The sequence below is a fragment of the Melopsittacus undulatus genome, chromosome 24, assembly GCF_012275295.1.
Source record: "Melopsittacus undulatus isolate bMelUnd1 chromosome 24, bMelUnd1.mat.Z, whole genome shotgun sequence".
Lineage (NCBI taxonomy): Eukaryota > Metazoa > Chordata > Aves > Psittaciformes > Psittaculidae > Melopsittacus > Melopsittacus undulatus.
The window spans coordinates 948,180-973,540 of record NC_047550.1 but is presented as its reverse complement, the minus strand read 5'-3'; the positions used below and the strand labels follow the sequence as shown (position 1 = coordinate 973,540).

The following is a 25,361-nucleotide window of genomic DNA, read 5'->3' as shown; positions in this document are numbered from 1 at the left end:
GCACGGAGCCGCCACTACGCACGCGCAGTAGGCAGTACGCAGCCGCCGTACGCAAACGCCGTACGTAGCCGATGTACGCAAACGCCGTACGGAGCTGCGGTACGCAAACGCCGTACGGAGCCGCGGTACGCAGCCGCCGTAAGCAGGCGCCGTACTGAGCCGCCGTACGGAGCCGCCATTACGCACCCGCAGTAGGCAGTACGGAGCCGCGGTACGCAAACGCCGTACGGAGCCGCCGTACGTAAACGCCGTACCCTCATTTTGGCGCCCGCATGCGCAGTAGCAATTTTACCCCGCGCATGCGCAGTAGCAATTTTGGCAGCGCATGCGCAGTAGCAATTTTACTCCACGCATGCGCAGTAGCAATTTTGGCCGGCGCGTGCGCATTAGCCCTCCCCTTCTTAAAGGGGCAGCAGCATCACTTGAGCATCGCTCCCCCAACCCCTCTGTGTCCCCATAGGAACCCCGTGAGCCCCCCCCAGCCCCACAACTGCCCCCAATGTCCCCCCCAGCCCCACAACTGCCCCCACGAGCCCCACAACCGCCCCCAATGTCCCCCCCAGCCCCACAACTGCCCCAATGCCCCCCCCAGCCCCACAACTGCCCCCCCCAGCCCCACAACTGCCCCCAATGTCCCCCCCCAGCCCCACAACTGCCCCCAATGTCCCCCCCCAGCCCCACAACTGCCCCCAATGTCCCCCCCCAGCCCCACAACTGCCCCCAATGTCCCCCCCCAGCCCCACAACCGCCCCCACTGCCCCCCCCAGCCCCACAACCGCCCCCAATGTCCCCCCCAGCCCCACAACTGCCCCCAATGCCCCCCCAGCCCCATAACTGCCCCCACTGCCCCCCCAGCCCCACAACCGCCCCCAATGTCCCCCCCAGCCCCACAACTGCCCCCAATGTCCCCACCCAGCCCCATAACTGCCCCCAATGCCCCCCCGAGCCCCACAACTGCCCCCAATGCCCCCCCACAGCCCCATAACTGCCCCAATGTCCCCACCCAGCCCCATAACTGCCCCCAATGTCCCCCCCCAGCCCCACAACCGCCCCCAATGCCCCCCCAGCACCACAACTGCCCCCAGTGTCCCCCCCCAGCCCCATAACTGCCCCCAATGCCCCCCCCCAGCCCCACAACTGCCCCCAATGTCCCCCCCCAGCCCCATAACTGCCCCCAATGTCCCCCCCCAGCCCCACAACTGCCCCAATGTCCCCCCACAGCCCCACAACTGCCCCCAATGTCCCCCCCCAGCCCCACAACCGCCCCCAATGCCCCCCCAGCACCACAACTGCCCCCAGTGTCCCCCCCCCAGCCCCATAACTGCCCCCAATGTCCCCCCCCAGCCCCACAACTGCCCCCAATGTCCCCCCCCAGCCCCACAACCGCCCCCAATGTCCCCCCCAGCCCCACAACTGCCCCCCCCAGCCCCACACACTCAAGGAGGGGGGGTCCGGGCTCCATCCTGCTCCTTTATTGGGGTGCGGGGGGTGCAGAGGGGTTTATTACATCTATACAGTCACAGCGGTGCTTGGGGGGGGGGGGGATGGGATTTTGGGGTTATTTTCCTGCTTTTTGGTACATTCTATACAAATACAACCTCTGCCCCCCCCCAATGGCTCTGTGTGTGTCCCCCCCCCTCAAGTGATGGGGACACCCCCCCCCCGTTCTATGGCTTGTGCATGGGAAAAGGGGACCCCACGAGTACGGGGGGGGGAATTGGGGGGGGCGCCCCATTTCACACCCCCCCCCCCACATATGGGTCACAAAGGGGGGATCCCCAAAGCCCCACTCACCCCCCCCCCCATCCCAGACCCTATGGGGGGTCCCCATTGAGAGGTCTCTATAGGGGGGTGCCTATGGGGGGTCCGTATGGGGGTCCCCATTGGGGGGTCCCTATGGGGGAGTCCCTATGGGGGGGTCCCCATTTAACGGTCCTTATAGGGGGTCCCCACTGAAGGGTCCCTATAGGGGTCCCTATGGGGGGGGGGGGGGTCCGTAGGGGGGTCCCCATTGAGGGGTCCTTATGAGGGAGTCCCCATTGAACAGTCCCTAGAGGGGGTCCCTATGGGGGTGTCCCTGTGGGGGGGTCCCCATTGAGTTGTCTCTATAGGGGTCCCCATTGAGGGGTCCCTGTGGGGATCCCCATTGAGGGGTCTCTATAGGGGGTCCCCTTTGAGGGTCCCTATGGGGGTCCCTATGGGGGGTCCCCATTGAAGGGTCTCTATGGGTTCCCCATTGATGGGTCTCTATATGGGGTCCCCATTGAGGGTCCCTATGGGGCTCCCTATGGGGGGTCACTTCCGGCGGGCGGGGCCTCCGGGCCGCCTGGGGGCGCCCTCGTCGGTGGAGGAGGTGGTGAGGGTCTGGTGCCAGCGCGCCACCTCCTGGTGCTCCTGGGTACTGGCGGCGAGAGCGCGCAGCCAACTGCGCATGTCCTCCTGCGGGAGCGCGCACGGGGGGGGGGGGGATGGGGGGGATGGGGAAGGAGGCACAAAAATGGGGTCAGAAACAGCAAAAATGGTGAAAAAGGGACAAAAATGGGGTCAGAGGCAGTGATAATGGGGAAAGTGGGAGAAAGACGGGGAAAGAGGCACAAAAATGGGGTCAGAGAGACCAAAAATGGTGAAAAAGGGAGAAAAAAGGGAAAGAGGCACAAAAATGGGGTCAGAGACAGTGAAAATGGTGAAAAATGCACAAAGATGGTGAAAGAGGCACAAAAATGGGGTCAGAGACACCAAAAATGATGAATTTAGACACAAAAATGGCATCAGAGACACCAAAACGATGTCAGAGACACCAAAAATGGCATCAGAGACACCAAAAATGGTGAATTAGACACAAAAATGGCATCAGAGACACCGAAAATGATGAATGAGACACAAAAATGGCATCAGAGACACCAAAAATGATGAATGCGACACAAAAATGGGCTCAGAGACACCAAAAACGGTGACAATAACCCCAAAAGCACCATGGGAGGCACCAATCCTGCCCCATTGACACCAACCCCCCCCGGTACCCACCTCATCCTTGGCCTGCAGCAGGAACTCGCTCCCATCACTGGTCCTGTAAGGGAAGGGACAGATCCAGCACCAATGGGTTGGGGGGGGCAACATAGGAGGAACATAGGAGACCCCACAGGAGATCCCATAGCAGGACCATAGGAGACCCCATAGGAGGAACATAGGAGGACCCATAGCAGGATCCATAAGAGAACCGTAGAAGAACCCACAGCAGCACCCATAGGAGCACCCATAGAACACCCCACAGCAGCATCCATAACAGCACCCATAGGGCACCCCATAGAACACCCCACAGCAGCACCCATAACAGCACCCATGGACCACCCCATAGAACACCCCATAGGGTACCCCATAGCAGCACCCATAGAAGCACCCATAGAAGCACCCATAGCAGGACCCATAGGAGACCCCATAGGATGACCCGTAAGAAGACCCATAGGAGCACCCACAGGGCACCCCATAGAACACCCATAGAACACCCCATCGAACACCCCATAGAACACCCATAGAACACCCATAGAACACCCCATCGAACACCCATAGAACACCCCATAGAACACCCCACAGAACACCCCATAGAACACCCCATCGAACACCCCATAGAACACCCATAGAACACCCCATAGCACCCCCCACATGCACCCATCCTCTCACCTCAGCTTGAACACATTCTTCTTCTTCTTGTAGTCGGTGGCCACGTCGCAGGACGCTCGGTGCAGGCTGAGCAGGGGCTCCCCCCCATAGGTGCTGCCCGAGGGGGGGCCCTTGGCGTCCTTGTAGAACCCCAGGTCCCCCTTGCTCAGCACACAGTACAGGTTCACCCAGGACCTGTGGGGCAGGTGTGGGGCAGGTGTGGGGCAGGGGGGATGTGGGGCAGGGGGACAATGGGGGGTGTGGGGACAATGTGGGGGTGTGGGGGACAATGGGGGGCAGGGGGACAATGGGGGGTGTGGGGCAGGGGGGACAATGGGGGTGCCATGGGGAACACAGCACATCAATGGGTCACAGCCACTGGAGACCCCTCCCCATTGGTAGGACCCAACCCTTAATGAACCCTCCCCATTGGTGGATCTCCTGGAGACCCCTCCCCATTGGTGCATCCCAACCCTTAATGAACCCTCCCCATTGGTGGATCTCCTGGTGCCCCCTCCCCATTGGTGGATCCCCCCTCCCCATTGGTGGGTCCCAACCCTTAATGACCCCTCTCCATTGATGGATCCCAACCCCTTTTACCCCCACCCCATTGCCCCCTCCCCCATTGCCCCCCATTCCCCCCCCCACCTATTAGATGCCTTCTTGGCCCCATCCTGCTCATGCTTGCGCAGCAGGAAGCCCTCGTGGGTCACGGTGTGTGTGGGGGGGGCCGGGGGGGCTGCGGCTCCGGTGCCTTGTGCCGGTGCCGACCGCGAGCGCCGCGGTTCTCCGGTGCCTGGGTCCTTGGGTCGGGGTCGTCGCCGGGGTCGGGGTCGGTCACGGGCACGGGGTCGGTCCGGACGGGGGGGGCGATCCGGTAGAGCCTCAGCACCGGGGGGCACGCGGGGGGGGTCACGGTCACGGGGCTGTGGAAATGGGGGGGGTTGGGGGGGAGGGAGGGGGGACAAAGGGATCCCAATGGATGCCAATGGGATGCAAAGGGGATGCAAAGGGACCATCAATGGATGCCAAGGGGACCCCAGAATGATGCCAAAGGGACAGCAATGGATACCAAGGGCATGCCAAGAGGACCCCAATGTAAGGCCAAGGGGACATCAATGGATGCCAAGGGGACCCCAATGGATATCAAGGGGACATCAGTGGATGCCAAAGGGATGCCAAGGGGACATTAATGGATACCAAGGGGATGCCAAGGGGACCCCAATGTGATGCCAAGGGGATGCCAGCAATGGATACCAATGGGACATCAATGGATGCCAAGGGGATGCCAAGGGGACACCAAAGTGATGCCAAGGGGATGCCAGCAATGGATACCAAGGGGACATCAATGGATGCCAAGGGGACACCAAAATGATGCCAAAGGGACAGCAACGGATGCTAAGGGGATGCCAAGGGGACTCCAATGTGATGCCAAGGGGACACCATCAATGGATACCAATGGGACATCAATGGATACCAAGGGGACATCAATGGATGCCAAGGGGATGCAAAGGGGACGCCATCAATGGATACCAAGGAGCTGCCAAGGGGATCCCAATGTGATGCCAAGGGGATGCCATGCACAAGTGAAGGGGACCCTGAGGAGACAGGTAAACCACATCAAGGAAACACCAAGGGGACAACAAAGTGATGCCAAGGGGACAACAAAGTGATGCCAAGGGGACATCCATGGATGCCAAAGTGATGCCAAGGGGACATCCATGGATGCCAATGTGATGCCAAGGCAATGCCATGCAGAAGGGGACCCCAAGAGGACCCCGAAGGGGACATGGGGGGGTCCATGGCTCTCACCGAGGCTGGTGTGGGGCCTCCGGCTTCCTTCTCCTGCAGCTGCTCCACAATGTCAGCCAGGGTGGCTTTACTGCAGGGGAACCGGGATGAGGAGGGTGCCCTGGTACCTCCCCATCCCCATCCCATCCCCATCCCATCCCACCCCCATCCCATCCCCATCCCATCCCCATCCCATCCCCATCCCCATCCCATCCCCATTCCATCCCCATCCCATCCCCATCCCCATCCCATCCCACCCCCATCCCATCCCCATCCCCATCCCATCCCCATCCCATCCCCATCCCCATCCCCATCCCCATCCCATCCCCATCCCATCCCATCCCCATCCCCATCCCATCCCATCCCATCCCCATCCCATCCCATCCCATCCCATCCCCATCCCATCCCCATCCCCATCCCATCCCATCCCCATCCCCATCCCATCCCACCCCCATCCCATCCCCATCCCCATCCCCATCCCCATCCCCATCCCATCCCATCCCATTCCCATTCCCATTCCCATTCCCACCCCTTCCCATCAGGTCTGTGCTCTGGTTCACTGGATTCCTGCCGTTCCAAGCGCCTCTCCCTCCGCTCCCGTCTCCGCTCCAGGAGCCCTGGACGGGTCTCGGCCGCAGCCTCAGGCTCTGCTGTGGGGGGGTCCATGGGGGGAGGCGGCTCCGGAGCCCCCCCCGGGCCATGGACCCGATCCCGCTGCGGCTGCAGCCGCTCGGGGCGCAGCTCCTGGCGCACGAGCCCCACGCGCGGCTCCGGTCCCGGTGCTGATCCTGGTGCTGATCCCGATCCCGGTGCTGATCCCAATCCCAATCCCAGTCCTTGTCCCAATCCCGATCCCGGTGCTGATCCTGGTGCTGATCCCAATCCCGATCCCGGTCCAGATCCCGGTGCTGATCCCGATCCCGGTTCTGGTCCCGGTGCTGTTGGGGCCCCCGGGGGCTCCCCCGGGAACTTGCGGCTCAGGAGAGGGGTTGGGGGCTGCTTGGTCTGCTCAGCGCGAAGCTTCTCGAGCTGTGGGGGGGGGAAGGTGAGGAGGGGATGGGGATGGGATGGGGATGGGATGGGGATGGGATGGGATGGGATAGGGATGGGATGGGGATGGGATGGGGATGGGATGGGGATGGGATGGGGATGGGATGGGGATGGGGATGAGGATGGGATGGGATGGGATGGGATGGGATGGGGATGGGGATGAGGATGGGATGGGATGGGGATGGGATGGGATGGGATAGGGATGGGATGGGGATGGGATGGGGATGGGATGGGGATGGGATGGGATGGGGATGGGATGGGGATGGGGATGAGGATGAGGATGGGATGGGATGGGGATGGGGATGGGGATGGGACGGGGATGGGGATGAGGATGAGGATGGGATGGGGATGGGATGGGATGAGGATGAGGATGAGGATGCAGCCTGGTGCTGCCCTCACCGTCGTGAGCCTCCTCAAGGAGCTGAACTTCTCCTCCCAGGCAGCTGCTGCCTTGCGGAAAGCCTCATGGCGCCGGATGAGATGCTCAACCTCATCCACGCTGCTGCCCAGCTCCTGGCTCCGGAGCAGCGGCTCCTGCGCCGTCAACCACGCGTCGGCCACCACGGCCTCCTGGGCGAACTGGTGAACCTCCAGCACTGCGGGTACGGGATGGGGTCAGCATCACCCACAGCATCACCTCCAGCATCACATCCAACACCGTGGGTACCGCATGTGGTCAGCATCACATCCAGCATCACATCCAACAATGTGGGTACCACATGCAGTCAGCATCACATCCAACACCGCAGGTACCACATGCAGTCAGCATCACCCACAGTATCACATCCAGCATCACCTCCAGCATCACATCCAACACCATGGGTACCACATGTGGTCAGCATCACCCACAGCATCACCTCCAGCATCACATCCAACACCATGGTTACCGCATGTGGTCAGCATCACCTCCAGCATCACCTCCAGCATCACATCCAACAGTGTGGGTACCACATGTGGTCAGCATCACATCCAGCATCACCTCCAGCATCACATCCAACCCCATGGGTACCATATGCAGTCACCATCACCCCCATCATCGGCACCCACCCCACAGGACACTCACTCTGCTGCAGCCATTCCCAGTGCTTGTCCCACATCTCCAGCACCTCCTTCTTCTTTGTGAGCAGCTTCTCCACTTGGGCTTTGATCTGGAGGGGTTGGGGCATCCCCAATGGGTTGGGACCTCCTCAATGGGTTGGGATTCCCCAGTGGTTTGGGACCCCCCCAATGTGCTGTGACCCCCCAATGGGTTGTGACCCCCCCATGGGTCAGGAGCCCCTCAATGTGCTGGGACTCCTCAATGGGATGGGACCTCCCCAATGGGTTGGGATCCCTCCAACAGGTTGGGATCCCCCCAGTGTGCTGGGACCTCCTCAATGGCTTGGGACTCCTCAATGGTTTGGGACCCCCCAGTGGATTGTGACCTCCCCAATGGATTGTGACCCCCAATGTGCTGGGACCCCCCAATGTGCTGTGACCCCTCAATGGGCTGGGACCCCCCTCAATGTGCTGGTACCCACCAATGGGTTGTGACCCCCCAGTGTGCCGGTACCCCCAGTGCTCTGGTACCCATCCCTGCCCTCACCTCGTCGGCCCCGGGGCTCTTGCTGAGGATGAGGCTCTTGCCCAGCTCCAGGCAGCTCGAGATGCTCTGGGCTCTGGCTTCGATCTCGGTCTTGAGGCTTTGGTGGTCGCTCATCAGCAGCTCCACTGAGGACACGTCCCTGGGGGGGAACAGTGAGGGTCAACATGGGCTTGGGATGGGGCAGGAGGGGGGGTCTGGGTGACATGGGTGGGATGGGGTCTTGGTGCTATGGGTGAGCTGGGACATGGGACCTTGGGATAGGACATGGTCCTTGACATGGGTCCTTGGGATGGGAATTGGGTCCTTGGGATGGGAAATGGGTCCTTGGGATAGGACATGGATCCTTGGGATAGGACATGGGTCCTTGGGATGGGACGTGGGTCTTTGGGATGGGAATTGGGTCCTTGAGATAGGAATTGGGTCTTTGGGATGGGATGTGATCCTTGGGATGGGAATTGGGTCTTTGAGATAGGACATGGATCCCTGGGATGGGAATTGGGTCCTTGGGCTCAGGGCACCTCCCCCCCCATCCCCACCCCCCTCCCCCCCCCCCCCCTCACCTTGGTTTCTCCCCTGCTCCCATCTGCACCAGGACTCCCTCCATCCACTCCAGGATGTCCCTGGCGGCTGCGGTGAACCGGCCGCGCTCGGCGACGCCATCGGCGTGCGCGCGGCACCGCTGGCACGCGCCCACCAGCTCCACCCAGGCGCCCACCACCTCCCGCTCGCGCTCCGCGATGGCCTCGGCCTTGTCCCCGGCATAGAGCGTGCGCAGCTGAGCCGCCGCCTCCTGCAGCCGCCGCACGCGCTGCGCCAGCGCCTCCAGCTCGCGCTCCGCGGCGCTCAGCGCCCGCTGCACCGCGATGGCGGCTCCGGCACCGCCATTGGCGCCCACCGCCAACCGCTGCCGCTGCTCCGCCACCTGCGCCCCCAGCTCGTGGCACTCGCGGAAGAAGCGGTGGAGCTCCAGGGAGGCCGCCAGGAGCTGCGCACGAGTCTCCATCAGCTCCAGGAGCTCGGCCCAGGCCTCGTTGACGCCGTCCTTCCATTCGGCGATGGTGGCGGCGCTGGCGTGGCCGTAGTCGATGAGCTCGTCCACCATCTGGTTGAGGGCAGAGATGCGCTCCTGGCCCACACTGCCTGTCTCGCTGGCGAACTCCAGGAACTTCTCCTGCAGGAGCTGGGGGGGGGACAGGGATGGAGCTGGGATGGAGATGGGATGGTGCCCAGGATGGAGCATTGATGATACCCAGGATGGAGCTGGGATGGAGATGGGATGGAGCAGGGATGGTGTCCAGGATGGAGTAGGCATAATGCCCAGGATGGAGCATCAATGGTACCCAGGATGGAGCAGGGATAATGCCCAGGATGGAGATGGAAACTCCGGGATGGAGCATTGATGGTACCCGGGATGGAGCAATGATGGTGCCCAGGATGATGCATCGATGGCACCCAGGACCAGGATGGAGCAGGGATGATGTCCAGGATGATGCATTAATGGTACCCAGGATGGTGCAATGATGGTACCCAGGACCAGGATGGAGCAAGGATGATGCCCATGATGGAGCAGGGATGATGCCCAGGATGGAGCATCAATGGTATCCAGGATGGAGCATTGATGGTACCCAGGATGGAGCAGGGATGATGCCCAGGATGGAACATTGATGGCACCCAGCACCAGGATGGAGCAATGATGGTACCCAGGATGGAGCAGGGATGATATAGAGGATGGTGCATTAATGGTACCCAGGATGGAGCAATGATGATACCCAGGACCAGTATGGAGCATTAACGGTACCCAGTCCAATCCTTGACACCACCACCCCCAAACCACAACCCTTCCATCCCCATCACCCCCCCATCCCTCGGCCCCATCTCACAGTGACGTGCTCATAGTCCTGCCCCAGCTCCGGTGATCCGGCCACCACCTCCTTCTCCGCGATCCACTGCTCCAGTTCATCCACCTCGCGGTTGAGCTGGTAGAGCCAGTACTGCTGCTCCAGCTTAGCCTTGCGCTCCTCCACCAGCTCCTTCAGAGACACGTACAGCCGGTCAACCTGCGACTGCCGCCTGCTGACCTGTTCGCTGGGCAAGGGACACAGCGCCCGGTGAGCACCCATGGGTGCCCCTTGCCATGGGTGGGTGTTGGGGGGGGGGGGTACCCGGTGCTCGCCCACCTTTGGGGGTGTCCCAGTTCCAGCAGGGCCCGGCACTGGCGCGAGAGCTGAGCGATGGTTTCCTCATAGTTCTCCACTGTCTGCTCGGTCAGGAGGTGCTTCTTGAGGAGCTGGAGGGTGCTCTGCTCGTCCTGGGGGACATGGGGATGGGTGGGTGTCTATGGGGCCGGGGGGGCATGGGGGGTGTGGGGTGGGGGTCATTGGGTGCAGACTTCATCCTGAGGTCTACACGGGGTCCAGGTCCATGAGCATCCTTCATCCCATCCCATCCTTCATCCCATCCTTAATCCCATCCTTCCTCCCATCCCATCCATCCCATCCCATCCATCCCATCCCATCCCATGTGCATCCTTCATCACATCCCATCCTTCATCCCATCCCATCCATCCCATCCCTTATCCCTTATCCCTTATCCCATCCCCACCTTCCCACTGTCATCACTCATGAGCAGGAGCTCCTGCTCCCCCAGCCAGGCCTCCACCTGCATCCTTCATCCCATCCCATCCCATCCCTTCTGATCCCTCCATGTGGTCCATCCCCATCCCCACCTTTCCGCTATCATCACTCATGAGCAGCAGCTCCTGCTCCCCCAGCCAAGCCTCCACCTCGGCCACGTCGCTCTGGTAGCGCTGGAGCTGGAACGCGGCATCGAGCGAGCGCTGCCTGCGCTCCGCCTGCTCCTGCAGCTGCTGCCACGCGGAGCTCAGGCGCTCGCGGAGCCGCCGCACGGGCTCGGCCTCGGCGCTGCCGGCGGCTCCGGCAGCACCCGCGCGCTCCAGGAGCTCTGCCATGCGCGGGGAGTGAGACTGGAGCTCACGGCGGAGGGTCTGCGGGGGGGGGAATGGGGTTAGTGGGGGTTAATGGGGGGCTGGGGGGGTGGGGGGGATGAGGGGGATGGGGGGGGATGGGGTTAATGGGGGGTATGGGGGGTAATGGGGGGCAAAGGGGGGATGGGGTTAATGGCGGGATGGGGGGAATGGGGGTTAACGGGGGTGTTAATGGGGGTTAATGGGGGGTTAATGGGGGGATGGGGGGAATGGGGGTTAATGGGGGTGTTAATGGGGGTTAATGGGGGGTTAATGGGGGGATCAATGGACATGTCATTGAAGGGTCAATGGGGCAGTCAATGGGGGGGTCTATGGTGGCTCAATGGGGATGTCATTGGGGGATCATTGGTGTGTCAATGGGGAGGCAATGGGGTGTCAATGGGGATGTCAATGGAGATGTCAATGGGGGTGTCAATGGGGATGTCAATGGGTGGGTCAATGGGTGGGTCAATGGGGGTGTCAATGGAGGTGTCAATGGAGGGGTCAATGGGGCTGACCTGGTTCTTCTTGATGAACTGCTGCACTGTCTGCAGGTTGGTGCCCTGCTCCTTCAGCATGGCCAGGGGCAGGCGGTCCTGCACCCAGATCTGCGGGGGGGGCAATGGTGTCAGCCTGGTCCCATCCCCATCCCATCCCCATCCCATCCCCATCCCCCCACCGCCCCCCCCCCCCAATCACCATCTCATCCTCCAGCTCATGGCTCAGCTGATGCAGCTCCTTGGTCGCCAGCAGGATCCGTCTCCTCTCCTTGAGGGGCTCAATGAGCCTCACGATCCGGGTCCCAACCGCGGTCGGGAGCTCGGCCGCCGCCGGTGCCGGTAGCGCCGCAGCCGCTGCCTGCAGCTGACCCACCTCCTGGCACCACTCCTGCACCTGCGACTCCATCGTCTGCGGGAGGGGGAGCGGGGAGTGGGACATATGGGGGGGGACACATAGAGACACATAGAGACACATAGAGACCCATAGAGAGGAGGACCCATAGAGAGGAGACCCAATGGAGACCCATAGAGACCCATAGAGACCCATAGAGAGAAGGCCCCATAGAGAGGAGGCCCCATAGGGAGGAGACCCCATAGAAACCCATAGAGAGGAGTCCCCATAGAGAGAAGAACCCATAGAGAGGAGACCCCATAGACAGAAGACCCATCCCGTTATCCCCATCCCGTTATCCCCATCCCGTTATCCCCATCCCGTTATCCCGTTATCTCCATCCCGTTATCCCATTATCCCCATCCCACTATCCCATTCCCACTATCCCCATCCCATTATCCCATTATCCCATTATCCCTATGGGGTTATCCGGCTGTCGCCCCCTGGCGGCACCTGCAGCCTCTGCAGCTCCCTGCGGACCCCCCCCATGTCCGCCGGGTGCTCCTCAGTGCGCAGGCGCCGCTCGAGCCGCCCCAGCCGCTGCTCCAGGGCCGCGCAGCTCCGCGCCAGGCGCGCGGCCGCCGCAGCCTCGTTCTCGCGCTGGCTCCGCCCCCGGCTCGAGGCCTCAAGCTCCGCCCACCGCAGCCGCAGCTCCGCCAGGGCCCCGCCCACCGCGGCCGCGCGCTCCGGGTGCGCCTCCAGCAGCGCCGCCCCCTCCTGCGGGTACAGGGGACAGCGTATAGGGGATGGGGTATGGGGTATAGCATATAGGGGATAGGGGATAGCATATAGGGTATGGGGTATAGGGTGTAGGGTATAGGGTATGGGGTATAGCGTATAGGGGATAGCATATAGGGGATAACATATAGGGTATAGGGTATGGGGTATGGGGGACACACACACATGGATATAGGGTATAGCATATAGGGTATGGGGTATAGCATATAGGGTATAGGGTATGGGGGGGACACACACATGGATGTGGGGTATAGCATACAGGGTATGGGGCATAGGGTATAGGATATAGGGTATGGGGTATAGAGTATGGGCTATAGGGTATAGCATATAGGGTATAGGGCATGGGGTATGGGGTATAAGGTATAGGGTATAGGAGATAGGGTACAGGGTACGGGGTATAGGGTATAGGAGATAGGGTACAGGGTACAGAGTATAGGATACAGGATATAGGAGAGAGGGTATAGGGTATAGGAGATAGGGTATAGGATACAGGATATAGGGTATAGGAGATAGGGTATAGGGCATAGAATATAGGGTTTAAGATATAGGGTATAGGGTAGAAGGTATAGGGTATAGGGTATACTGTATAGGCTATCGGATATAGGGTAAAGGGTATAAGGTTTAGGGTATAGGGTATAGGATATAGGATATAGGGTATACAGCCTATATATGGGGGGAGCAGGGACAGGGGGTTGTGCCTCCAGCAGAGCCGCCCCCTCCTGGAGAGAGGGGGGAACACACATGGATATTGGATATAGGGTATAGGATATAGGATATATAGCCCATATATAGGGGGAACCATGGATATGGGGGGGAACCCATGGATATAGGGGGAACCATGCAGATGGGGGGAGACCCAATGGATATGGGGGGGACCCAATGGGATTGGGGTGCAGGGAGTCAAGGGTGGGGGGACCCAATGGATATGGGGGGGTCAGGGATGGGGGGACCCCATGGAATGGGGTCAGGGGGCCCAATGGGATAAAGTTGGGGGGATCCAATGGAATTGGATGGGGGGGGCCCTATGGAATTAGGGTTGGGGGGACCCAAAGGAATTGGGTTGGGGGGGTCAAGGTTATGGGGACCCAATGGAACGGGATGGGGGGGACCCTATAGAATTGAATGGGGGGGGGGCTTATGGAATTGAAGTGAGGGGGAACCAATAGGATTGGGGGGGAGGGGTCAGGGCTGGGGGATTCCAATGGATATGGATGGGGTGGACCCCATAGAATTGGATGGGGGGGGGGCTATGGAACTGGGGTGAGAGGGATCCAATGGGATTGGGGGGGAGGGATCAAGGTTGGGGGTATCCAATGGCTATGGGGGGGTCCGGGTTTGGGGGGGGGGGGGTTCCCCATGCAATGGGGGGGGCGGGGACCCCAGGAGCCGTGGGGAGCGCCCCCTGGTGGGGGGAGGTCGCAGGTGGGGGGGGGGGGGCAGGAAACGGGGGGGGGGAGGGGAATGCACCGGGAATGAGGGGGGGATGCAGGGAAACGCAGCAAAGGGGGGGGGGGGGGGGCAAGAACCGCATCCTCCCCCCCCCCCCCCAAAATATCGCCATGGTTAAACCCCCCCCCCGTTCCCATTCCCGTTCCCCCCTATTCCCGTTCCCATTCCCCCCTATTCCCATTCCCGTTCCCATTCCCGTTCCTCCCATTCCCGTTCCCGTTCCCCCCTATTCCCATTCCCGTTCCCATTCCCCCCCATTCCCATTCCCGTTCCCATTCCCGTTCCCCCCATTCCCGTTCCCGTTCCCCCCTATTCCCATTCCCGTTCCCGTTCCCCCCTATTCCCATTCCCATTCCCCCCATTCCCGTTCCCATTCCCGTTCCCCCCATTCCCGTTCCCGTTCCCCCCTATTCCCATTCCCGTTCCCGTTCCCCCCTATTCCCATTCCCGTTCCCGTTCCCACCTTCTCGATCTTCTCCAGCCACTCTTTGCTCTGCGCCAGCTCACTCAGGAGGCTCTGCTGCCTCATCCAGGGCCGGGGGGGGTCCCGGGGGGGGTCCCCCGACATCAGCACCTTCTCCTGCATCCACTCATCCACCTGGAATGGGGGTGGGAAGCGGAAGGAAGGAGGATGGGAATGGGGGGGGGATGGGAGCTCCGAGCACCCCCCCCCACAACGGGGTACCCACAAGGCTTAGGGGGTGGGGGGGAGGATGACGGGGGGGGGGGGGGATGGGGATGGGAATAGGGAAGGGAATAGGGAAGGGAATGGGGATGGGGATGGGAGCTTCGAGCCCCCCCCCCCCCCCCAACGGGATACCCAAAAGGCTTAGGGGGTGGGGGGGGGGGGGGGGGTGACGGGGGGGGGATGGAATGGGGATGGGGATGGGAATAGGGAAGGGAATGGGGATAGGATGAGGATGGGGATGGGATGGGAATAGGGAAGGGAATGGGACGGGAATGGGATGGGATGGGATGGGAATGGGATGGGATGGGAATGCGGATGCTGCGGCCGCGGGTCTGCGGTGTCGCTGCAGCAGCTGCTGCATCCAAGCGCCGGTAACTGCGCCAGGAAATCCCGGCAGGGGCGGCCGGATGCAGCCGGGAGGAAACGGGATGGGACCGGGATGGAGGCGGGATGGGGATGGGATGGGATGGGGATGGGGATGGGATGGGATGGGGCTGGAATAGGGATGGGATGGAGTCGGGGTCGCTCCCACTGAGACCCCCCCCCAAGATGCTGAGGAGCATCCAGGGACACCCCAGGACCAACCCCCCTCCCCCCCATAGATATGGGTGATCCCAACCCCACTGCCATGGGGACACTGGGGATGGTGGGAACGTGGGCATGGGGGGCACCAACACTGGGGGTCAGCAAAGGAGGGGACACCAAATGGGGGAGCACCAACATTGGGGGACACCAAAATTGGGAGATACCAACACTGGGGGACACCAAATGAGGGGTCACCAAATGGGGGGACACCAAAAATGGGGGTCACCAAATGGGGGGACACCAAAATTGGGGGTCAGCAATATTGGGGGTCACCAAATGAGGGGACAACAACATTGTGGGGAAACCCAATGGGGAGACCAAACCATGGGGGTCACCCCCACCCCCCCATCACCACGATGCCAGCACCAGATCCCGATCCCGGTGCGGATCCCAATCCCGGTCCCCACCTGTTGGCATTCCTGCAGGAACACCTGCATCTCCATCTCCTCCTGGAGTCTCCGCGCCCTCTCCTGCGCCAGCTCCCGGTTCCTTTGGCTCCTATGGGCGCCCATAGGGACACGGTCACCGACGGCCCCAATGCATCCCTATGGCGGCTGCAGTGGCGCTGCCGGCACCTACTTGTCTCGGAGCCGCTCCATGGCCTCGGCCACGCGCTCGCCATAGCGGCCGCCCTGGCGCTGGAGCCGCTCCCCAGCCTGCAGAGCCTCTCGCACCCGCTCCATGTGCAGCTCCATGGCGGTGCCGAAGTCTCGGTGCTGCCGGATGGCAATGGAGATGCCTTCAACGGAGCGCGGCAGCTCCGTGCTCGTCAGTGCTGACTCCTGGGGGGGTGATGGAGGTGATGTTGTGGTGCCTGTATCCCTGCTCCTGTCCCATCCCATCCCACCCATCCCCATCCCATCCCCATTCCATTCCCTCCCCATTCCCATCCCACCCCATTCCCTCCCCATTCCCTCCCCATTCCCATTCCCATCCCATCCCACCCAGTACCTGATTCCCAAGGATGCTCTCACACCTCCGCACATCCCTCAGGAAGACCTGGACCCCATGTGCCTGGATCAGCTCTTCCCGACGCGCCTCCCATCCCCTCATCAGCTCTGCCCATCCGGCATCCAGCTTCTGCAGCCATTGCCGCGGCACAACCTCGGCTACGCCGGTGGCCTCCATGTCCAGCCCCTCGCTGGCCATCCGGATGCGCTCATAGTCCCGGCGCCGCGTCTCCATCTCCTCCTTGAGCGCCTGGTGCCGGCTCAGCCTCGCCTCAGCCTCGGCCACGCTCTCCGGCTCGGCCTCGGCGCCCAGAGCCTCCCTGCTCCGCACCAACCACGCCAGGAACGTGTCCATGTCCTGGATGAAGCTCTGGAGCCTCCCGGCGACGCTCACCGAGTCCTGGCACCCGCGGAGCTCGCGCCAGAGCGAGGCCCATTCCTCGCGGATCTCCTGGGACGGCACCAACAGCTCCAGCGCCCGCTCCGGTTGCGCCGCGGCCAAGTCCTCCCCTTGGTGCTGCAGTGCCAGCAGCCGCGGCTCCAGCACCGCCAGCGCTGCCTCCATGGTGGCGAGGCGCCGCTGCAGGGCCTCGAGGCCGCCGACGTTGCCGTAACCGGTGTCACCATCACCGTTGTGCGCGGCATCGAGGGCTCGGCGCTTGTCGCGCACATGGGCCTTGAGCTCGGCGCACTCCAGGAGGTGGTTCTGGATGCACAGAGCTTGGCTCAGTTGGGACTTCTTGGTCTCCACCAGCTCCACCACACGGTTCCATCTGGGGGGGAATGGGGGGATGGAGGTGGTTGGTGGCACAGAGGGGTGGGGGGGGTTAAGGTTGGGATTAGGTTTAAGGTTGGGTTAGGGTTAAGGTTAGGGTTTGGTTTAGGGTTACAATTAGGGTTAGGTTAGGGTTAATGTAGGGTTAGGGTTGGGTTAGGGTTAGGGTTAAAATTAGGGTTAGGGTTAAAATTAGGGTTAGGGTCAGGTTTGGGGTTAGGGTTATGGTTGGGATTAGGTTTAAGGTTTGGTTTGGGTTAGGTTTAATGTTAGGGTTAGGTTAGGGTTAAGATTGGGGTTAGGGTTAAGGTTAATGTTAGGGCAGGGTTAAGGTTATAGTTATGGTTATGGTTAGGGTTAGGGTCTGTGTTAAGTTTATTGCTATGTTTAATGTTGGTGTTAGGCTTTGTCCTAAGTTGATTTTTATGGCTATGTTTATTATTATGGTCACATTTAGGGTTATGGCTATTTTATGGGTCAGGTCCTTATCGCGGATGTAGTGAGGTTCCCTCTGTTTTGGCCCTGACCCCATTCCCATCCCATCCCATTGCCCCACACCAATTTGGCCTCTCCCTTTCCCCACCGCATTCCCCCCATTCCGGTACCTGCTGTTGAGGTGGTCCTGGCACGCTCGCACCTCCTCGGCACTGGGATGTCCCCCATCCACCAACTGCTCCACCACCTGGTTAACATCCAGTATCCTGCCCATGACACTGTTCATCTCCTGGTCCAGGCTCTCGAACCTGCAGCATGGAGCCTGGTGTTGGTTTTGGTTTGGTGATGGAGCCGGCACCATCCGGCGCTCGCTCTGTGCCATAACCCACCTGTGCTGCACCACCTCCACCTCATCCAGCTCCTCCGGCACCACCACCGCTTGCAACCATTGCTCCTTCTCCTCCAACCACATCTCACACGCATGGACCTCCCCGAACATCCTATACACGGCCAGCGCATCCTGGAGCCATTGCTGCCGCATCACAGCCACCTCCACCACCTCCCCATAGAGCTGCTCCACCTCCACCACGCGGATCTGCACGTCCACGGCGCGCCGGTGCTCCGGGCCCAGCCGCGCCATGTGCCGGCGCAGAGCGGCCACGGCCCCGCGGTGCTCGTCCACCTGCGCCAGGAGCCCGCGGTGCTGCCGGAGCAGCGCCAGGCTCGAGTGCTCGTCGTGGCCGAAGTCGTCGCTCGATGCCACGCGGTAAGTGTCCTGTAACCAGGCGACCAGATCGTCGGTGTCGGCACTGAACTGGAAATAGGCCATAGCCTCGTGTAGCCGCTGCTGGTGCAACCCAACAGCCTCCTCCAGCTTCTTCCACCGCAGCCAAACCGCACGGGTCTTATCCTGGATGCCGGCACCGGCTCCGGCGCCGTCGGCAGCCAAGAGCCGCTCTCCCCTCTGCATGCTCTGGTGCAGCATCGCCCGGCGCCCCCCGAGCTCCCCCAGGAGGCTCTGGTGCTTCTTGGTGAGCGCCAGGACACTGCTCAGGTCCCGGCCGCACCGTTTGGTGCTCAGGACCCGCTCCTTGTCCCGGATCCAGGCCTCGGCCTCCTCCATCTCCTGGTGGAAGGCCCAGAGCTGGCGCGAGGCCTCCAGGTCCCGGCGCCGCCGCGACACCAGCGCCCTCAGCTCCTGCAGGCAGTGCTCAACGTGCTGCACACGGTTGCAGATCACCTGAGGGTCGCAGGGTTGGTAGCCTGTGGTGGAGAGAGGGATACAGCAGCTCCCTATGGGGACTAAGCCTCATTGAGCTCCAGCATCTCCCCATAGGGACCTGACCCCACTGAGCTGCAGCATCCCCCTATGGAGACCTATGGGGAGCTGGACCCATTGAGATCCAGCATCTCCCCATAAGGACCTGACCCCACTGAGCTGCAGCATCTCCCCATGGTTCCCAATAGGGACCTGACCCCATTGAGCTCCAGAGCTCCCCATGGGGACCCAACCCCCTTGACCTCCATCACGCCCATCGCCCCCAATAGGGACCCAACCCCATTGATCTCCAGCATCTCCCCATGGATTCCTATGGGGATCTCACCCCATTGATCTCCATCACCCCCCCATCACCCCCCATGGGGACCCAACCCCATTGATCTCCATCATCCCCCATTGCTCCCCATGGGGACCTCACCCATTGAGCTCCAGCATCTCCCCATAGCTCCCAATGAGTCCCCATCCCCATTGATCTCCATCACCCCCCATCGCCCCCCATGGGTACCCATCCCCATTGATCTCCATCACCCCCATGGACCCCAATGGTCCCCATTACCCTCAAGCTCAGTGAAGGTGAGCGCAGCTGCATTGAGCGCCTGCACCCGCTCAGCCTGGGCACTGATATCAGCCTCCAGCAGCGTCTGCTCCTGCAGCAGATGCTCCACCTCCAGCAGGTGCTTGCCCAGCTCCTTGGACAGCAGCAGAGCCTGTGATGGGGATCAATGGGGATCAATGGGAATCAATGGGGGTCAATGGGGATCAATGGGGATCAATGGGGCTCAATGGAGGCTCAATGGGGGATCAATGGGGGGTCAATGGGGGATCAATGGGGGATCAATGGGGCTGGGATGGGATGGGGGCTCAATGGGTACTCAATGGGGGCTCAAAGGGGGCTCAATGGGGGCTCAGCGAGGATGGGATGGATGGGGGCTCAATGGGGGCTCAATTGGGGCTCAATGGGGGCTCAATGGGGGCTCAATGGGGGCTCAGGGAGGATGGGATGGATGGTAACTCAAAGTGTGCTCAATGGGGCTCAATGGGGGCTCAGTGGGGGTTCAATGGGGCTCAATGGGGGCTCAATGAGGCTGAGATGGGATGGGGGCTAAATGGGGCTCAATGGGGGCTCAATGAGGCTGGGATGGGATGGGGGCTCAATGGGGCCTCAATGGGGCCTCAATGGGGCTCAATGGGGGATCAATGGGGGCTCAATGGGGGATCAATGGGGGATCAATGGGTGTTCAATGGGGGCTCAATGGGTGCTCAATGGGGGCTCAATGGGGGCTCAATGAGACTGGGATGGGGGCTCAATGTGGGCTCAATGGGGCTCAGTGGGGTTCAATGGGGTCTCAATGGGTTCTCAATGGGTCTCAATGGTTGCTCAATGGGCCTCAATGGCATCTCCCACCTGCATCTCCTCCATCCAGTCAATCATATGCACCATCTCCTGGAACACCCTCTGCAGCGCCAGGTTCTGGTGCAGGCGCCGGCGCCGGGCGCGGAGCAGCTCTGCCAGCAGCGCCCATTGGCGCAGGACGTTGTCCTTGTGCGCCAGGACGCGCCGCGCGTCGTGGTAGCCGCCGGCCGCCACCTCCAGCGCCAGCTCCGCCACCGCCTGGATGCGCTCGTGGTACGAGGAGATGTCGGCCTCAATGGCCTCATGCTTCTTCATGGCGGCCTCCACCGCGGGCAGGTCATAGCCAAAGTTGTCCTGTGGGGGGGTGGGGATGGGAATGGGGTTGAAGGGATGGGAATAGGGGGGGGAATGGGATGGGAATGGGGAGGGGATGGGGTGGGAATGGGGTAGGAAGAGATGGAAGAGGATGGAAGGGGATGGAATGGGATGGAATGGGATGGAATGGGATGAAATGGGATGGGATGGGATGGAAAAGGATGGAAGGGGATGGAATGGGATGGAATGGAATGGAAAGGGATGGAATGGGATGGAATGGAATGGAATGGGATAGAATGGGATGGAAAGGGATGGGATGGGATAGAATGGGATAGAATGGGATGGAAAGGGATGGGAAGGCCCAGGACCCCCCCCACCCCCCTCACCTGTGACACCAGGCGCTGGTTCTCCTGCAGCCAGGCCTCCCTCATGGCCACCTTATGGTCGAAGCGTTGAGCCAACAGCTCCAGCTTCTCCTGGCGGATGAGCTCCCGGCGCAGCCCAACCTCCCGCTCGTGCTCGGCCTTCTCCAGGCAGCTCCAGGCCTGGCAATGGGATGTGGGGCTCAGCCCCATAGATCCCCACAATGGGGTCGGGATGTGGGGCTCAGCCCCATAGGATCCCCACAATGGGGTGGGGATGTGGGGCTCAGCCCCATAGGGACGTTGGGCTCAGCCCCATAGATCCCCACAACAGGACCCCCCCCCTGCCCCACATCTCGCCCCCCAACCTTATTGATGTCCGCGATGCTCCTGCCCTCGCTGGGCACATAGAGCCTGCGGTCGGTAGCACGGAGCTTGCTCTGGATACTGAACAGCAGCACCTCCAGGTTCCCCTTGTCCTGGAACCTAGAAGCGGAGCCGGAGCCGTGGGGCACAGAGCACATCGTGCCCCACATCCTGCCCCATAGCAGAGCCTCACTTGAGCGGCTTCTCCATGGTGCAGAAGGTGGTGAACGCCTGGAGCTGCTGCTGGACCCCGGCCAAGGAGTTGGCAAACTTGTGGGTGCCGATGATGGAGATGGTTTGGTGGGTCCAGGACAGCAGAGCTGCAGCCAGAGACTCATAGTGCTCAATGATGGACTCGATCTCCATGGCCTGGTCCAGGACCTGAGGGATGCAGGAGGATGGGTTGGATGGGGATGGATGGGATGGGGATGGATGGGATGGGGATGGGGATGGGGATGGGGATGGATGGGGATGGGGATGGGGTTGGATGGGGATGGATGGGGATGGATGGAGGGGGATGGGGATGGATGGAGAGGGATGGGGATGGATGGAGGGGGTGAGGAATGGTCCATGGGGATGAGGATGGGACATTCCATTGAACCACGGACAGGACATCCCATTGAACCACAGATGGAACATCCCATTGACCCACAGATGGAACATCCCATTGACCCACAGATGGGACATCCCATTGACCCACAGATGGAACATCCCATTGACCCACAGATGGGACCTCCCCACATAGCCCCACAGGTCCCATCCCAAACCCACCTTCCCAATGCGCTTCCCTTCCACTGCCAATGCCTTCATCTTGGAGAAGTAATGGTAGAAGGACACCACATAGGTGATGATGGACTTCTCATCGGGGTCCTCCATGTTCACATCTAAGGGGGGCACAAAGCTCCATGGATGTGGGTCAGGAAGGACCCCCCCGCTATGGGGCAGCCCCATAGTTACCCTCGGGGTCCAGGAGCTTGCTGAGCCCCAGATGCTGCTCTGCAGTGTTGAAGGCTTGTTGCAGGTTGAAGGTAGCATTGGACTTGGTGAGCTTATGGAAGTCAATGAGGTCTGGCCTATGGGGGGGACACAGCCCCATATAGGGGACCCTATGGATGGGGGGGGCACCCCCATGGGCTTGGACCCCCCCGTGCAAACCTGTGCTTGTGGATGAGGGCGTTGAAGGCCAAACCATCCCTCCAGCTGGTGGTGAAGTTCTGGATGTTCACCTCGGGGTAACTGGGGGGAAATGGGAATGGTGGGAATGGGAATGGGATGGGAATGGGAATGGGGTGGGAATGGGGGGGAATGGGGGGGAATGGGGGGGGAATGGGGGGGGAATGGGAATGGGGGGGGATGGGAATGGGGTGGGAATGGGGGGGGAATGGGAATGGGGGGGGATGGGGTGGGAATGGGAATGGGGGGGGATGGGGTGGGAATGGGGGAGGAATGGGGGGGGAATGGGGGGGAATGGGGGGGGAATGGGAATGGGGGGGGATGGGGTGGGAATGGGGGAGGAATGGGGGGAGAATGGTTGGAAGGGATTGAAAGCAATGGAAAGGGATGGGATGGGATGGAATAGGATGGAAAGGGAAGGAAAGGGATGAAAAGGATGGGAAGCAATGGGAAGGGTGGACAGGGATGGAAAGGGATGGAAAAGGGTGGAAAAGGATAGGAAGGGTGAGAAAGGGATGGAAAGGGAATAGAATAGGATGGAATGGGATGGAATGGGATGGAATAGGAAGGAAAGGGAAGGAATGGGATGGAAAGGGATGGAAAGGGAAGGAATGGGATGTAATGGGATGTAATGGGATGTAATGGGATGTAATGGGATGTAATGGGATATAATGGGAATGAAAGGCATGGACAGGGTCACCCTGCCCGGCCAGGGCAGCTCTCACCCTGCTGTCTTCATCTGGCACCAGAGCAGCAGAGCATCCTTGGCCGATCGCGTCTCACGGTTGTCCTCGGTCTTGATCCTGATGACCTGGATCTGGGGCAGGGCCATGGGGCACGAGCGGCTCTGGGCCCAGGCCCCATAGCCGGGGGGCAGCCCCATAGCCGGGGGGCAGACCCATAGCCGGGGGGCAGCCCCATAGCCGGGGGGCAGACCCATAGCCGGGGGGCAGCCCCATAGCAGGGGGGCAGCCCCATGGCCGGGGGGCAGCCCCATAGCCAGGGGGCAGCCCCATAGCCGGGGGGCAGCCCCATAGCCGGGGGGCAGCCCCATAGCTGGGGGGCAGCCCCATAGCCGGGGGGCAGCCCCATAGCGGTACCTGGAAGCGGAGGATGATGGTCCAGATGAGCCCCAGGGTCAGGCGGTGGTTCCCGTCCACGATGTCATGGGAACCGACGTTCTCCAGGTGCACGCGCTGCTCCTTGAGGAACTGAAGAGCCTTGTCCACGTTCTCCAGCGAGTGGATGCGCATCCGGCCTCGCGTCGGCCTCGGCTGCGGGGGAGGCGAGGCCAGAATGGGACTCAATACAACCCAATGCAACTGACCCCAACTCAACCGAACCCAGCTCAACCCAACCCAATGCAACCAAACCCAACTGACCCCAACTCAACCAAACCCAGCTCAACGCAACCCAATGCAACCAAACCCAATTCAATCCAACTCAACCAAACCCAGCTCAACCCAACCCAATGCAACTCAACCCAACTTAACCAAATCCAACCCAACCCAATGGTTGATGGGATGATGGGATTGAATGGTTGATGAACCTAATGGATGATGGGAAGGTCCCAGCCCAAGCCAACCCAATGGTTAATGGCACTGGAGGACAATGGGAAGGCCCCAACCCAACCCAATGGTTGGCAATGGGAAGACCCCAACCCAACGGTTGCTGCCCCTCGGCCATGGGAGCTCCCCATAGACCCCAATGCACCCCAATGCACCCCAATGGAGCCCAATGGAGCCCAATGGAGCCCAATGGAGCCCAATGGAGCCCAATGGACCCCAACGGACCCCAATGCACCCCAATGGACCCCAATGCACCCCAATGCACCCCAATGCACCCCAATAGACCCCAATGGACCCCAATGCACCCCAATGGACCCCAATGGAGCCCAATGGACCCCAATGGACCCCAATGCACCCCAATGGACCCCAATGCACCCCAATGCACCCCAATGCACCCCAATAGACCCCAATGGACCCCAATGCACCCCAATGGACCCCAATGGAGCCCAATGGACCCCAATGGACCCCAATGCACCCCAATGGACCCCAATGCACCCCAATGGAGCCCAATGGAGCCCAATGGACCCCAATGGAGCCCAATGGAGCCCAATGGAGCCCAATGGAGCCCAATGGAGCCCAATGGAGCCCATCCCTCACCAGCTGCTCCCCGGACAGGACCTCGAGCAGGCGCGTGAGGACGAAGCCGTCGCGGAGGTCACAGTAGAGGTCACCCACGCGGCAGGAGGCGCGAGCGAGGTGAGAGTTCAACCACTTGGTGAAGGTTTTCTTCTGCACAGCCTCGCGCTCGTCTGCGGGGACAGGGGGGGACATGGGGGGGGGCAATGGGGGGCAATGGGGGGCAATGGGGGGCACCAACCCTATGGGGTGTCTATGGGGATGGGAACCCAAGGGGGCATCAATGGGGATGGGGGCATCCTCTATGGGGGGTCAATGGGGGGGACACCACTATGGGGGGGACCAACCCTATGGGGTGTCTATGGGGCTGGGACACACAACCCCTATGGAGCATCAATGGGGATGGGGGCGTCAATGCGGGGGGACACACCACTATGGGGCGTCAATGGGGATGGGGACCACCAAACCCTATGGGGCATCAATGGGTCTGGGACCCCCAACCCCTATGGGGCATCAATGGGGCTGGGGCATCAATGGGGCTGTGCCCCCCAACCCCTATGGGGCATCAATGGGTCTGGGACCCCCAACCCCTATGGGGCATCAATGGGGCTGTGCCCCCCCACCCCTATGGGGCATCAATGGGGCATCAATGGGGCTGTGCCCCCCACCTGCCAGGGCTTTGATGCGGGAGCACTCGAAGAGCTTGGCTGGGCCCGAGGGGTCCTCCCATGGACCAGGGTTGTTGTTGTTGTGCTCCATGGGGTCCAGCTCGGCCGCCATGGGGCTGGGGC

The 25,361-nt window shown here is 61.4% G+C and overlaps 1 protein-coding gene across 5 annotated transcripts; it reads right to left on the bottom strand.

Annotated features, from left to right (window-relative positions):
* Positions 1-1,472: 1,472 nt before the first annotated feature.
* Positions 1,473-25,361, bottom strand: SPTBN4 (spectrin beta, non-erythrocytic 4). 5 transcript variants are annotated; one of them, XM_034072126.1, is made up of 34 exons: positions 25,239-25,361; positions 24,592-24,743; positions 23,527-23,700; positions 23,152-23,243; positions 22,409-22,489; positions 22,211-22,326; positions 22,025-22,137; positions 21,447-21,634; positions 21,256-21,373; positions 20,912-21,070; positions 20,262-20,564; positions 19,413-19,563; positions 17,967-18,840; positions 17,748-17,885; positions 16,369-17,140; positions 15,997-16,199; positions 15,825-15,915; positions 14,608-14,742; positions 12,411-12,674; positions 11,766-11,975; positions 11,585-11,674; positions 10,809-11,087; positions 10,261-10,391; positions 9,964-10,168; positions 8,644-9,263; positions 8,084-8,222; positions 7,562-7,646; positions 6,898-7,094; positions 5,978-6,477; positions 5,470-5,539; positions 4,306-4,583; positions 3,679-3,852; positions 3,025-3,067; positions 1,473-2,439 (listed from the first exon to the last, which is right to left on the bottom strand). In XM_034072126.1, the coding sequence occupies exons 1-34, from the start codon at positions 25,348-25,350 to the stop codon at positions 2,296-2,298; spliced, it is 7,401 nt and encodes a 2,466-aa protein (XP_033928017.1). In that variant the 5' UTR covers positions 25,351-25,361; the 3' UTR covers positions 1,473-2,295. The 5 variants fall into 5 exon arrangements, 4 of the variants coding, with proteins under 4 accessions (XP_033928017.1, XP_033928016.1, XP_033928019.1 ...); XM_034072125.1 differs by having other exon boundaries at positions 17,748-18,840; XR_004550476.1 differs by lacking the exons at positions 1,473-2,439; positions 3,025-3,067 and adding an exon at positions 5,191-5,255 and having other exon boundaries at positions 3,715-3,852; positions 17,748-18,840.